Raw genomic sequence first — 12911 nt, forward strand, 5'->3', positions numbered from 1 at the left:
TCAGTACTTAACGTCATCTATCACATTCATGTCCTTTTTCGTAATTTCACCTCATTCTCCATTTGTCCGAATTTATACACATTTTTCATAATTACAATATCAGAAAATCTCAGCCGTTGATTTATTTCCATCTGACGGCTAGATTTTATTTAATTGCCATAAACATATTTCCTAATATACACAACAAATTCACACAATAAAAATACATATATACGCATACAATACTTACAATCACACACTAGACTCCCTCCCTCTCTCTCTCTCTCAATTTGTTTGAAGATCTCTGTAAGTTGAATTGAAACCCTAGTTATTTGTAATTCATATAGTTTTGTTTTACTGTAATTGTTGATTTTTTACATTTTGTGATCATAACTTATTTACCGTTACGAAAAGTTGTTATTTTTATGTAATCTGTTATTGATATAGGTTTGATTAACATCTTTTGATTGATCGTTTGTTGATTTTGATCGAATTGTGGGAGGTTTTTTGTTGCATTCTGTGGTGATAGGTAGAGAGACAGGAGAGGGAGAGAGAGAGAGAGGAGAGGAGAGGAGAGAGAGAGAGAGAGAGAGAGAGAGTCGAGGGAGAGAGAGACATGAGAGGGAGAGATATAGATAGACAGAGAGAGAGATAGAGAGAGAAAGAGAGAGGATTGTGAGAGAGTTAGAGAGAGACACACAGGAGAGAGAGAGAGAGGAGAGAAGAGAGAGATTAACATTATTATTATTGTTTGCAAATTTGATCATGTTATATTGTTTTTAATTTGATTGAATTGTGATATGTTTATGTATAGGTGTGTGATTATTTGAAATTGGAGAGGATTGAGTTAGAGGGAGTGAATTATACTGCGGTGAGTGTTGTTAGGGTTTTAAAGTGGAATGATAAGTAAAGCATGATCAAAGGATGCCGGAGTTACGTAGCGGAGTAAGAAGGGGAAGGCCGCCTAAGCAAGCAAAGAAAGAACAACAAGTACAAACTGATTTAGTAAATACGACTGGACAAGGAGAGGGGATTGCAACTCGTACGAGGAGGAGAAGGGCTGCTGCAGCGGCAGCCATAGCTGTAGCTCCAGCTGTTAATGAGAACGTGGTTGTGGCAGCGCAGCCTGTGGAACCAGTGGTGGAAATTCAACAACCGGTTGAGAGAGAGGAAGTAGCGGAGAAGCCAATGGATGCTTTGAGTGGGGGAAAGAGTGGTGCCAAGGCTAATGTAGGCGATGATGATGGAGTTAATACTCCGGTACCTGATACGGTAATATATTAATCATAAACAAGATATTCTTTTGTATTTATTTGTTAAACAATATATCGTGTTTTAAGATTTATTGTTTTCTTCATTTCCCTTAGTGGTTACTGGTTATGTAGTATGTATTTTTTTGCAAGGCAATATTTAGAACTGTACGTCTGTACCTATACCTAAAAATGGCTTGTGATATCGAGTTTGAAATGTAATAGAATAATTTGCAGGCTGGCTTAGGGTTTCTGATTTATTTGTCTAGTTTGTTGTTTGAAATTTTAGTTTCAAAAAGATTTATTTTTTACTTAAATTAAAGTTTTGGTTCTTTCTCACAGCTTTAATTTTTTCCTGCATGTTCTTGATGTTATACGTTTTAGGGCAGAGTGGTGTACTTTTAACTGTATTCAACTGTATAATGCTATATTGTATTGTTATTTTGATGTCTGATGCATTTGGCTGTTGATGAGGGTATGCATCATTACATGTGCTAACTTGTCTTCGGAAAAAGCTTACTGCACAGAAGTTTTGTATCCGTTTCATAAATCATAATTATTTAAATATATAATTTTGAATAAAATGCCTTTCTTTTTTGTAAATTTATGTAGGAACTGTATTCATAGTGATTGAGGTTTACAAGCTAAAAAAATAATTTGCAGTCGGATATTTTTATGCCTTTCGCCCTATGTTTTGAAGCAGTTTTTTTAACTGTTATGACTCAACCACTGACTTATAAATTTGATGTTTAGTTGATGAAGGAGTCTCTTCGATGATAATTGGATGGTGGGGTTGTGGGAATGCTTACAACGTGTAATGAGTTTGGTTTTGTAGTGAAGATGAGAACTTTAGTTTTAATGAGCTCGGAAAGAAGAGGAGATGACATTAATGTTTCTAATTTTCGTGACAGACCACTCTTTCTAAAAATGGGAAGATTTTTAGTGAAAAAAGCTTAGATTGAGTTTGGAGATATGAAATCATTTTTGATGACTTCTGATTCTTACTATCTGACCTTTCTAGCCGCCGGATTCTGTGATCTGTTGGCCGTTGTAGTTCTCTAACAATAATAGTACAATGTTCTATACTAATTAATATAATATCTTACATGCTGACAATATCTGCTAAATAGCATATAAATATATTGTATATTTATCTGAGCAAATTTTAAGAGTTACTATTCACCGCGAAAATTTTAATGAATGAATAGTACTATCTGTGTACACAATATCATTTACTAGATATGTCCTATTCTGCGTATCCCTGTAGGACTGAACAAATACATAGCAAGTATTTGAACCAAACTAAACATACCCAGTAGGTCCCAATTGTAGAGCAGCTTTGGGATCCGTGTATTTTTTCTGCCTACCTGTATTATATTATAATATTTGTCCCCAGTGAGTAATACATTTTGTTAGAATTGGTATCTGAAAGGGAGGCCACACATGTATCATTTGTGTAAAATAGCTAACGAATTGATTTGATTTCTTCACGAATGTTTTCGTGCTAATTCAGTTGGTTAGATAGTACCTTGGGAATAGGAGGCCTGGTTTTGAAACCTAGTACGCACTTTAACCTAAAATAATGTTAATGCTTTTTAAGGTGACCTATTTATTTCCTTTTTTGTCATGGAAAATATTCTTACATGCGTTAAAACTTTAACGTCATTTGTTACGTGTTGTCTCCTAGAATATTAACGCTGTTTGTTTATTCATTTCAGTTGTTCAATTGTTCCTTTCAAAATAGTCTGGTGCATTTAGATTAAATGTTCTGCCCTAATCCTGCCTAAATCTTTTTGTAAATTTCAAAATGCACATTCGATGATAGAATTATGTGACTTCAATTAATATCATTCAGTCCCATAATGTCGTTCCCTCTCAAAAGTTTCTATTTGTGGGGCCTGATTTCATACAAGTAATATTCTGTTTATCTCTGTTTGTCATAAATCTTTTGCTATCCAAGTGTACTTTCCCATCATAGCATATATTACTGAGTTAGTTTCATATGGTATTTCATGAGTACTCTGTGAATATTGTAATAAATTTTTGAAGTTCAAATTTCGGGGTTTTTAAATAGAAAACTATTAGGTGAATTGAGTGAGCTACAAAATCTTTCTTTATTTGTATAACTGGAGAAAGGCATTAGATACCTTATGGTTGCTGACCAATAAACTATCTATATGCAAACAGAGAATCCGACATGTTTTCTTTAATGATAAATCAATCTCCGCTTTGCTTTATTTTTTTAGCAATTAATATCAAATAACAATTACTAACATAAACCGAATTGTTTTGGTTTTATTTTGCTACAGGTTCATGTTGGAGGTTCCCCTAGCTATAGAGTACAAAAAAAGCTTGGTAAGGGTGGGTTTGGACAAGTTTATGTAGGTCGGCGAATTCCATCAATATTTAACAATGACAGGGGCCCGGCGGATGTAAGTATCATCTGTCCTTTAGTGTTTTGGTCATTGAGTTATATTGAGCTCTAAATTAATTGTTTATATTCTGTTACTATTGATAATATCAGGTGGCCATAAAATTTGAGCATCGAACAAGTAAAGGATGTCCTCATGGACCGCCTTCTGAGTGGCAAGTGTACAAGTATGATCACTCGTTTTCTTTGTTACTCGGATATCGTGTATGGACAAATACATGACTCACTCTTTCATTGTCATTTTGACAGCACTCTTAGTGGCAATCATGGTGTACCAAGGGTGCACTACAAGGGCGAGCAAGATGACTATTATATAATGGTATGGCGTATTTGCTATTTTATGCTGTTGGAAGTCTGTGTAGGCTCTCTTTGTTGCAGCTCATAATTTCAAGTATATAAATTGTATTAACTTGTGTAATTAAAGTATTTTTATCATGATAATCACAACTCCAAAACTTCTGATGGGGATTAACTATGAAGATAGATATGTGAAGATAATTTGTATTAACGTTTCTAAAAATCTTTATGTTATGTTGGAATTATTTGTTTTTTATTATTATAATTGTACTTCAAATATTTGTGCTATTTCCTTGGTTTACTAGTATCTAGAATGATCTTTTCTTTAAGCATTTGTGTCATCTAAAGTTTATAAGAGCATTAACTTATTGGTCAAAGTAAGTTCTGAAATTTATTTGCTATTATACTGTTAAAGGGTTAAAATTATTATTTGAAGGCTAGTACAGTCATATACTATAGCAGTACCCATTAAGTATATGGTATTACTTCTGTATTGTTTGGCTAAGGTAACTCATTGATGCCTTAATGTTTTATTGAAACCTGATCCCTCTACTCACTTGGTAAAGAGGAGAGATGGGTAGCTTCTGGATTTCAATGTTTTCAATCTTCGAGTAATTTTTGTTTTACATACGACCTTGTAATATGCAGATCATGGATAAGCTTGGACCGAGCTTGTGGGATGCCTGGAATAGTCAATCACCCATGTACGTTATAGAGCTTGAAGTTGCCAAGTCTAGTTCTTTAGTTTCATCACTACATGCTGCTCTATTACTTGGCTTTATGAACTGTATCCTCTGTTTCACAAGTCTAATTAAAATTGCAGGATGTCCACCGAAATGGTAGCCTGCATTGCCATTGAAGCTAATATCAATTTTGGAGAAGATGCACTCGAAAGGGTGAGATCTATTTTTCACTTTGTTTTGTACATGTTATGATATACTTGATATTATTGTTTCATCTTCCAAGATAATAGATGATACTTTAAATTTATCTTTAGCTGGAAAGGGTGAGATTTAGTTCTCGTTATTGCACAAGATATTAATTTTATATATATGTTGTGTAGTCCATTTTTTTTGGTTGTGGTGGTCCTTTATGTGAATCACTAATGTTATATTTTAATGGAAAAATAAAATCCACGATGTGCTAAATTCTGGAGTCCCTGCATATAATCTCCAAGTTCGTTGGTTATTTAGCTAGTAAATCCAATATACAGATTTAACTCGAAATTATGTGAATGTAGCACAATTTTCAGATGCATTTATTTTGACCTTGAAATTTAAAATTGTGTGATCTCAGATGAACTTGCAAAGATTAATTAAATTAATTAAATCTGATTCTTGTTTATTGCAGAAGAATTAAGTTCTTATTGTACGTTATGCAGTCCATACATTTCAGTCGTGGCTTCCTATGTGAAGCATAAATGTTATATTTTAAAGGAAACAATATCTATGATGTGCTGAATTTTGGAGCCCTGCACTCAATCTTAAGTTTATTGGTCATTCAGATGAAAATATCCCACATACAAATTTATATTTAAATTTGTGATCTCTAAGATGAACTAATCTGTGAAGAGTGTTGATAGGTATGTGCATGGGGATGTAAAACCAGAGAACTTTTTACTAGGTGCTCCTGGTACTCCTGAAGAGAAGAAACTTTATCTAGTGGATCTTGGATTAGGTACTCGCTCATATCCGAAATTATTAGCCTGTTTCTGTGTATGTATTTAAACATCACATATTTCTCCTTTTCTGTTTCTTATCATGATTTACCTGTGCTATTAGCTACTAGATGGCGTGATAGCTCAACTAATAAACATGTTGATTATGACCAGAGGCCAGATGTTTTCAGGTACAATATTGAGAAATTTCGCAACTAGTATTTCCTTGTGTTTTCACATCTAACAAATATCCGATAATTGTGACCAGCATAGTTAATTAGCATTCTGGTTTTTCAGGGGAACAGTCCGATATGCTAGTGTGCATGCACATTTAGGCAGAACTGCTAGTAGAAGAGATGATTTAGAATCTCTTGCTTACACACTTATTTTTCTCCTCCGTGGTCGTCTTCCTTGGCAAGGATATCAGGTCATCTTGCATTCTAGATTAACATTCATTGATCGCTTTTCTTTTTTGCTTTAGTTTTTTTCTTGGACACAGAACACTCCAGTTGGTCTGGGTATTTTTATAGTTTTACAGGATGGCAAACCCTTTTCCATTATAGATACTATGATCAATACCTACATATTTTTATGTTGTATGCATATGTATATACAAGCGCCTGACGTGTAGGTATTCTTGTAGGGCGAGAACAAAGGGTTTCTAGTGTGCAAAAAGAAGATGGGAACATCACCTGAAGTTCTCTGTAACTCGATTCCGGATTCTTTTAAATTATTTGTAGAGTATGTGGTAAACCTCAAATTTGATGAGGAACCTAATTATGCAAAATATATATCTCTCTTTGATGGGATTATCGCTCCAAATCCAGATGTCAGGCCTATAAACACTGACGGGGCTCAGAAGGTACTCTTAACGTCGTTCTACATCTTTTACGGGGTTCATTGCCCTTGATTGCAGCTGCTGATTTTTATCCACAATCTGCGTTTTTTGTTTAAAAGCTGATACATCAGGTTGGTCATAAGAGAGGTCGACTGACATTGGAAAACGAGGAAGATCAACAACCTAAGAAGAAGATTCGAATGGGGATGCCTGCAACCCAATGGATAAGTGTGTACAATGCTCGTCGACCAATGAAGCAAAGGTAAATATCCAAAGTCTTCTCTATGGTTATGGCCTGTTTGTTTTTTAATTAGAAAAGTGGATATCCAATAAAAGCATGGTTCTAACAAGAGAGTTTTAAAGCTTATGAGAATGATGTGCAAGGATGAAATAATATGTTAGTGAAAATTTTCAGATGATGATTTTGTACAATTTTGCTGTAGGTACCATTACAATGTTGCAGATATAAGGCTCACACAGCACATTGAGAAAGGAAATGAAGATGGCCTGTTTATCAGTAGCGTAGCATGCTGTCAAAACTTGTGGGCTCTCATCATGGATGCAGGCACTGGGTTCAGTGACCAGGTTTATGAGTTGTCACCGTTTTTTCTTCACAAGGTACTTCTGTTACAGCATCATTCATCTGGAACGATTGAGTTATTATTTTTCAGGTGGAATAATATTGAGAAATGAATGAATGCTAACTATGTTTGTTTATTGAAAGGAATGGATCCAAGAAAATTGGGAAAAGAGCTACTATATTACTGCAGTCGCAGGAGCTAATAATGGGAGTTCGTTAGTGATCATGTCCAAAGGTCAGTCTTAGATCCAGATATTGGATTATTATGATTTGCTTGTAGCGATCTAACTTTCTATGGAATTTAGGTACACCATATTCACAGCAGTCCTACAAAGTTAGTGACTCGTTTCCTTTTAAGTGGATAAATAAAAAATGGAGGGAGGGATTTTATGTTACTTGCATGGCAACCTCTGGGAACAAATGGGGGATTGTTATGTCTCGTGGCGCAGGATTCTCGGATCAGGTTTGTATGTTTTTTTTTGAATAACCAATTAACCATACTGATCATTACCAATTAATTGATTGTGTTTAAGGCTGACCACGGTTTCAATTTCAGGTAGTTGAACTAGATTTTCTTTACCCCAGCGAAGGTGTTCACAGGCGGTGGGATGTTGGATATCGTATCACTGCTGCAGCAGCTACTTGGGATCAAACTGCTTTAGTATTAAGCATCCCAAGAAGAAAGCCTGGAGATGAAACACAGGAGACTCTTCGTACTTCTGCGTTTCCTAGTACACATGTGAAGGTCGGTAATACATGTACCTTCGTTTATAATAAGATTATATGAGGCCCTTTATCTGACTATGGAGTGCACAAGTCTAACTTTGGCTTGGTTCTTGCAGGATAAGTGGGCAAAGAATCTCTATATTGCATCCGTTTGTTATGGCCGTACAGTTTCGTAGCTTAATAAAAGTTTCAGGGTTAAAAGTTCACAACTGACAACTATCTAATTGGAAGTTAGAGCCAGTTTGTTGAATGTTTTTAACCTTGTATCTTAAGTGGGGAGTTTTGTTGTAGCTAACATACAGCAACTGGTGTATAGAATCAAGTGTTGTGTATTAGTTGTCCAGCTTGTCCTGGATGGCATCTGGAATTCCTTGTAGATTGGCTTTTCCTTTTTCTTGCATGTAAAGTCGTTTAACGGTTTTTTTTTGTACTCTGTAAATAATATGGACATCTTAGGATAATATGTTTCAAGGTCTTTATGGGTTAAATTTGGTCCATGATCCTTGACTTGGGGTGAAGTTTTGCTGTTTTCTGTCAACATCCAAATTTTCTCTTAAGGCTCAATTGGTACACAGGCATCAAAATCGAAAAAGCTCGCGAGCAAAGAGGTGTTTTCTCGTTCAACGGTTCAAGATAATTTTGTCGTGAAGACCTATGAGAGAGTAGAGACTAGTTGCTACTGATGATTACAGACAGGTATTAGGCTTCAATAATCGCAGTTTAACATATATAATTGTGCATCTCTTGTTGATTCAGTATAGTAATAGCTGCAGTAGCTAATCAGCTATCCAATCACTTTACATACACAAGAGAAGAATTGGTAAAAAACCAGGAATAGTAAAGCAAATAATGCTTGTTGCTTGAGAGTGATAGTATTTTCCTGCTCATCTTCTTTACCAAGTAAACTTTTAGTTGGAGGTGAATATAGAAAAGCCATTGACATGTTTGAAATTTCCTCTTCTACTTACACTGCTGAAGATTGGTCTACCAATCACATGCTTGTAATGTCCATCACTCCATGCCTGATCAGTTTAGGACACATAAAAACTTCAATTATTAGCTCTTACAAGTGATCATGATATGCAAACACGAACATATCTTACTTCCGAGTGAAACATACTGGTTTTTCTATTCGACGTATAAAATGTGTTCGTGTTCGTGTACCTGTAGTTGATCACCAATTGTGACTACAAGAGCATCCTTGTTAGGGCGGAAAGTTAGCCAGCCTTTCTTAGAGTAAAGATGAAACTCGGAAGATCCATGGCAAATGTGGAAACACAATGCATGAGGATATTCCGATCCCCTTATCAGCATTCTGATCACCTCGTATTTTAAAGAACTGCTGTCGCCTTTGTTTTGATCCTCCGGTGAATTATGGCAGTGCTTGTACAGATAACAAACTGAACCAACCTGTTCTTGCTCCTTTCTTCTGCCCTGTTCTTCGTATTTCCATTTTCTATTAAAAATTTCTCCAGAGTTTCGACAAATTTTTTGCCTGCTTTCTCTATTTCAGGTAATAGAATTTCCATTTTGTCACTGTATTTTTTTTGAAAACGAATTCAATTGGAGTAGTTTTCGGGTGAATTAGTAAAAGTTAATATCGGAAACATAAAAAAGAGTAATGCTACGTGCACATAAATAGTACCTGAAATTCGAGTAGTGATTAGGCCACACACCCTCCATTTCCACCTTGATCGCTTCGTCTAAGCACCAAACAAACTCTTCACTCCTTTCTTGTTCCTCTTGATCGCCATGAGACTCCACGAATCCGTACGCCCTCTCAGACGATCTTAACAATTCCGCCTTCTTTTCAGCTGATAACTCAAATACTCCAGCACCTGCATTCGTGACTGATTCGATAAGTTCAGTCGAAATACCATGGTTGACAAGCTCAAAACAGCCTATTTGGCCTATCGACTCCATAATCGAAAGTAACGAATCATCCTCCACCGAGTCCAGCAACTTAAAATCAAGCTTTGGAGGATTCTGAGTTGGTTTTTGGCGTGGAAATACGCGATCAGGGAGGATCAAGTCAGGGACACGTAACGAGTGTTCGAGAAAATCGGATAGTACATCGTCATTGGCCACGGATGGTCTATGACCTGGACCAACTGGTGATGGCGGTGGAGCGCGAAAATCTATCGCTTTGAAATCACGCAAGGATTCTAGTGACATCGCCATTTAATTCTCGAAATTTATGTTAAATTTGATCCTACGATCGGAGTTTATATACGTGCAGAAACAGAAATGGTCCTGTTTGATTCACATTTTTTACTGGAAAAAGAAAAAAAAAGGTGCAGAATGAATTAACATGAATGATGAAGATGTCCACAGTGTGTTCCCATAGGATTGAGTATCCTTTCGCTTTACATGTTTGCTTTATTTTTAGTCTTTTTACTTTCCAGCGTTATGGTAATGATGGACTGGACTGGACTGTTTTTTTTCTTCTGTTGTTCCATTGATTGCTCTCAAAGTATTCTATTTGATGATGCATGGTTAGGTTAAGAATGGACCTCCCTTGCTTTTCGAGCATCTCTTCTAGAGTTCTTGTGAACGAAACTCGAGTTCGGCTCAGACTCGGCTCGGTTTCTTTATTAGCCGAAACCGAACTTGAATATGAAAATGTGTTCTATAAGTAAACTAGGTTGAGCCAAATTTTACATCTGTTTGATTCAAACTCGGTTCGTTTAGCTCAAGATCGGCTAGAACTCATTAACTCAGGTTGAACTTTGGATGACAATTCATGAATGAGAGACCTGGACTTGAATGTGAAAATGTGCTTGATAAGTAAACTAGCTCAAGCCGAGCTTTATACCTGTTTGACTTAAACTCGGATCGTTTAGCTCAGGATCGGCATTAGTTCGGTTTGAACTCATTACCTTGTGTTGAACTTTAATTGATATTTGGTAAATGATAGATATCCGTTATGGTAAAATCTAATAATCGAGCAATTTTAGATCCAAGTAACAATATATACAATGTATGGATAGGAGAACAATCTCAAAGATTAGAGGGCAAATTATGATAATTTTAGGCAAACTTTTGCTTTAAAGAAAGGGAAAATGGATTTTTTCGTCACCCAATTTATCGTGTTTTTAAAAACTTACCATTTAACTATTATTTTTTTCTTTTACTCTCTAATGTTAGGTTCGTATTTGTTTTTAGTCACTAACGTTAGGTTCAGATTTGATTATTAGCATTATGTCAATTTTTGGTAGCATTATTAAAATATAGTGATAGTCTGTAATATTTTAATGATTTGATATATGTCTACATCTTTATATATAGTACTCCATATGTCCCCAAGACGTTTACCTTGGTGATGAGAGCTTGACAAACATTTTAAGGCTCATAAAAGATGTGGTTTCATGAATTATTTTTAATTTTTTTTCTTCTAAATAATAATTTAACGTTTAAATTTTTATATACAAAAAAAATCTTAAAAATAAGTTATAAAACTATGTTTGTAAGATAAATATCTGAGAGTTGTTTGATTTAATACCAAAATCATATTATTACAACATTATTATATTTTTGTATTTATATATATATACTTATTTCACAATTCTATTAGAATGGATGGGTTTATAGATTTGATTTTGGGTCGGTAAGAGTTGCATGAAGGAGTTGTGATTGGTGATTTCATTGGGTTTTTGAGAGTGTCGTTTGGTAAAATATTGATATGTAATTTTTTATTTTTTATAAGTATTTTATGATCAGTTTGCTAATTTGATTATATTAAATTTTTTATTTTTTTATTTCCCAATAATTTTAGTACCGATTGCGATACCTCTTCCTAATAATTTTGGTTTTGAGCTTACTACCCCACCTAAAAAGTAACAGACATATATGAATTGATTTTATGCGTGTGTTTATAATGTATATACATCTGTTCTGATCAGATATTTAAAATAACAATATGCGTCCTTCCTATAACATACGTATATAATTCAGACATTATACGACTCCTCCATATACATCTAGCAAACTCAGTCACATTTAAGCTTTTTTATAAGACACATGTGACACTTTTTATACTAGTTATCGCTATATTTTAATAATGCAATAGAAAATTGACAAAATACTAATAATCAAATCTGAACTTAACGTTAGTCACTAAAAAAATTCCGAACCTAACATTACTGAGTAAAACAAAAAAAATTTGTAGTTGAATGGTAAGTTCCCAAACACACAATAAGTTGGGTGACGAAAAAATCCATTTCTCCTTAAAGAAAAGAAACATGTTTCCTAATAGATGCGACGTAGAATGTGACTCTGTCTGTTCATGCTCTTTTTAACGGTGGGTCGAATTAACATTACATGGGCTTTCTGGCTTTAATTTAAGTAAAGTGGGCTTTGGTCCAAGACAGCTCAACAAAACCCAAAGCTCAAACATAAATTTAGTCCAAAAAAATCCAGGGCTTTGAATCATTTTCTCTGTATATTCTGAATATCTGTATTAGTATAGGAGAGATGATTGTTGGACCCACCAAAACACAGTTCACGGGTTTGGACAGCTCTACACGTGCCAAATTGCAAGTGCTTGCAATAATTTGTATAAACTGAAAGCAACATTTTTTTAACCTGGTTTACCGACCAATTTATGCGTATCTCGACACTTATATCGATCCTGATAACTAGTTTATGTGACTAATCATGTAGAATAAAGTTTAATACGATCTTATACTATTCAATAGTTCCTCTGAAGCGCACGGACGTATATTGAATAAATAAATATAAGTAAGGTTCAAATATTATTTTATTCTCTTAAAAACTCGTTATCGCTTGTACGATTAAATAAACATAACGAGACGTGCAATTGAACAAACATAAGTAGACATATACTTCCTCCGTTCCAATTTATTTGTTCAGTTTAACTTTTACATGTAATTTAAGTTACATTTAGCGCATTAAATAACTTCATTTTTAATTTAGAATTATCAATCAATTTTATTATTTAATAAGCCACAACCATTTTCAATTGTGAGCCTGCAGTCGACTCCTTCGAGCTTCAATTATTATCGCCACGGTCTAAATTAGCAGTCAATGCATCAACATGGGAGACCAAGTTAAACGATTAGTAGTCCAAAACTACCAATCACTATAACAAGTTACTCCGTATTATTGTAATTAAGAGTGATCAACGAGTACTC

At 34.8% G+C, this 12911-nt stretch overlaps 1 protein-coding gene and 1 pseudogene across 1 annotated transcript; one reads left to right on the forward strand and one right to left on the reverse strand.

Annotated features, from left to right (window-relative positions):
• Positions 1 to 191: 191 nt before the first annotated feature.
• On the forward strand, positions 192 to 8233 carry LOC141701874 (casein kinase 1-like protein HD16; annotated as a pseudogene).
• A 96-nt stretch (positions 8234 to 8329) lies between these two features.
• Positions 8330 to 10189, reverse strand: LOC141701875 (1-aminocyclopropane-1-carboxylate oxidase 5). Its single transcript, XM_074505490.1, is given in 5 exon segments — positions 8330 to 8716; positions 8718 to 8780; positions 8923 to 9182; positions 9185 to 9294; positions 9404 to 10189. Coding segments are annotated over 5 exon segments (1143 nt in total). The 5' UTR covers positions 9940 to 10189; the 3' UTR covers positions 8330 to 8542.
• Positions 10190 to 12911: the final 2722 nt, after the last annotated feature.

The sequence above is a fragment of the Apium graveolens genome, unplaced genomic scaffold (assembly GCF_009905375.1).
Source record: "Apium graveolens cultivar Ventura unplaced genomic scaffold, ASM990537v1 ctg4465, whole genome shotgun sequence".
Lineage (NCBI taxonomy): Eukaryota > Viridiplantae > Streptophyta > Magnoliopsida > Apiales > Apiaceae > Apium > Apium graveolens.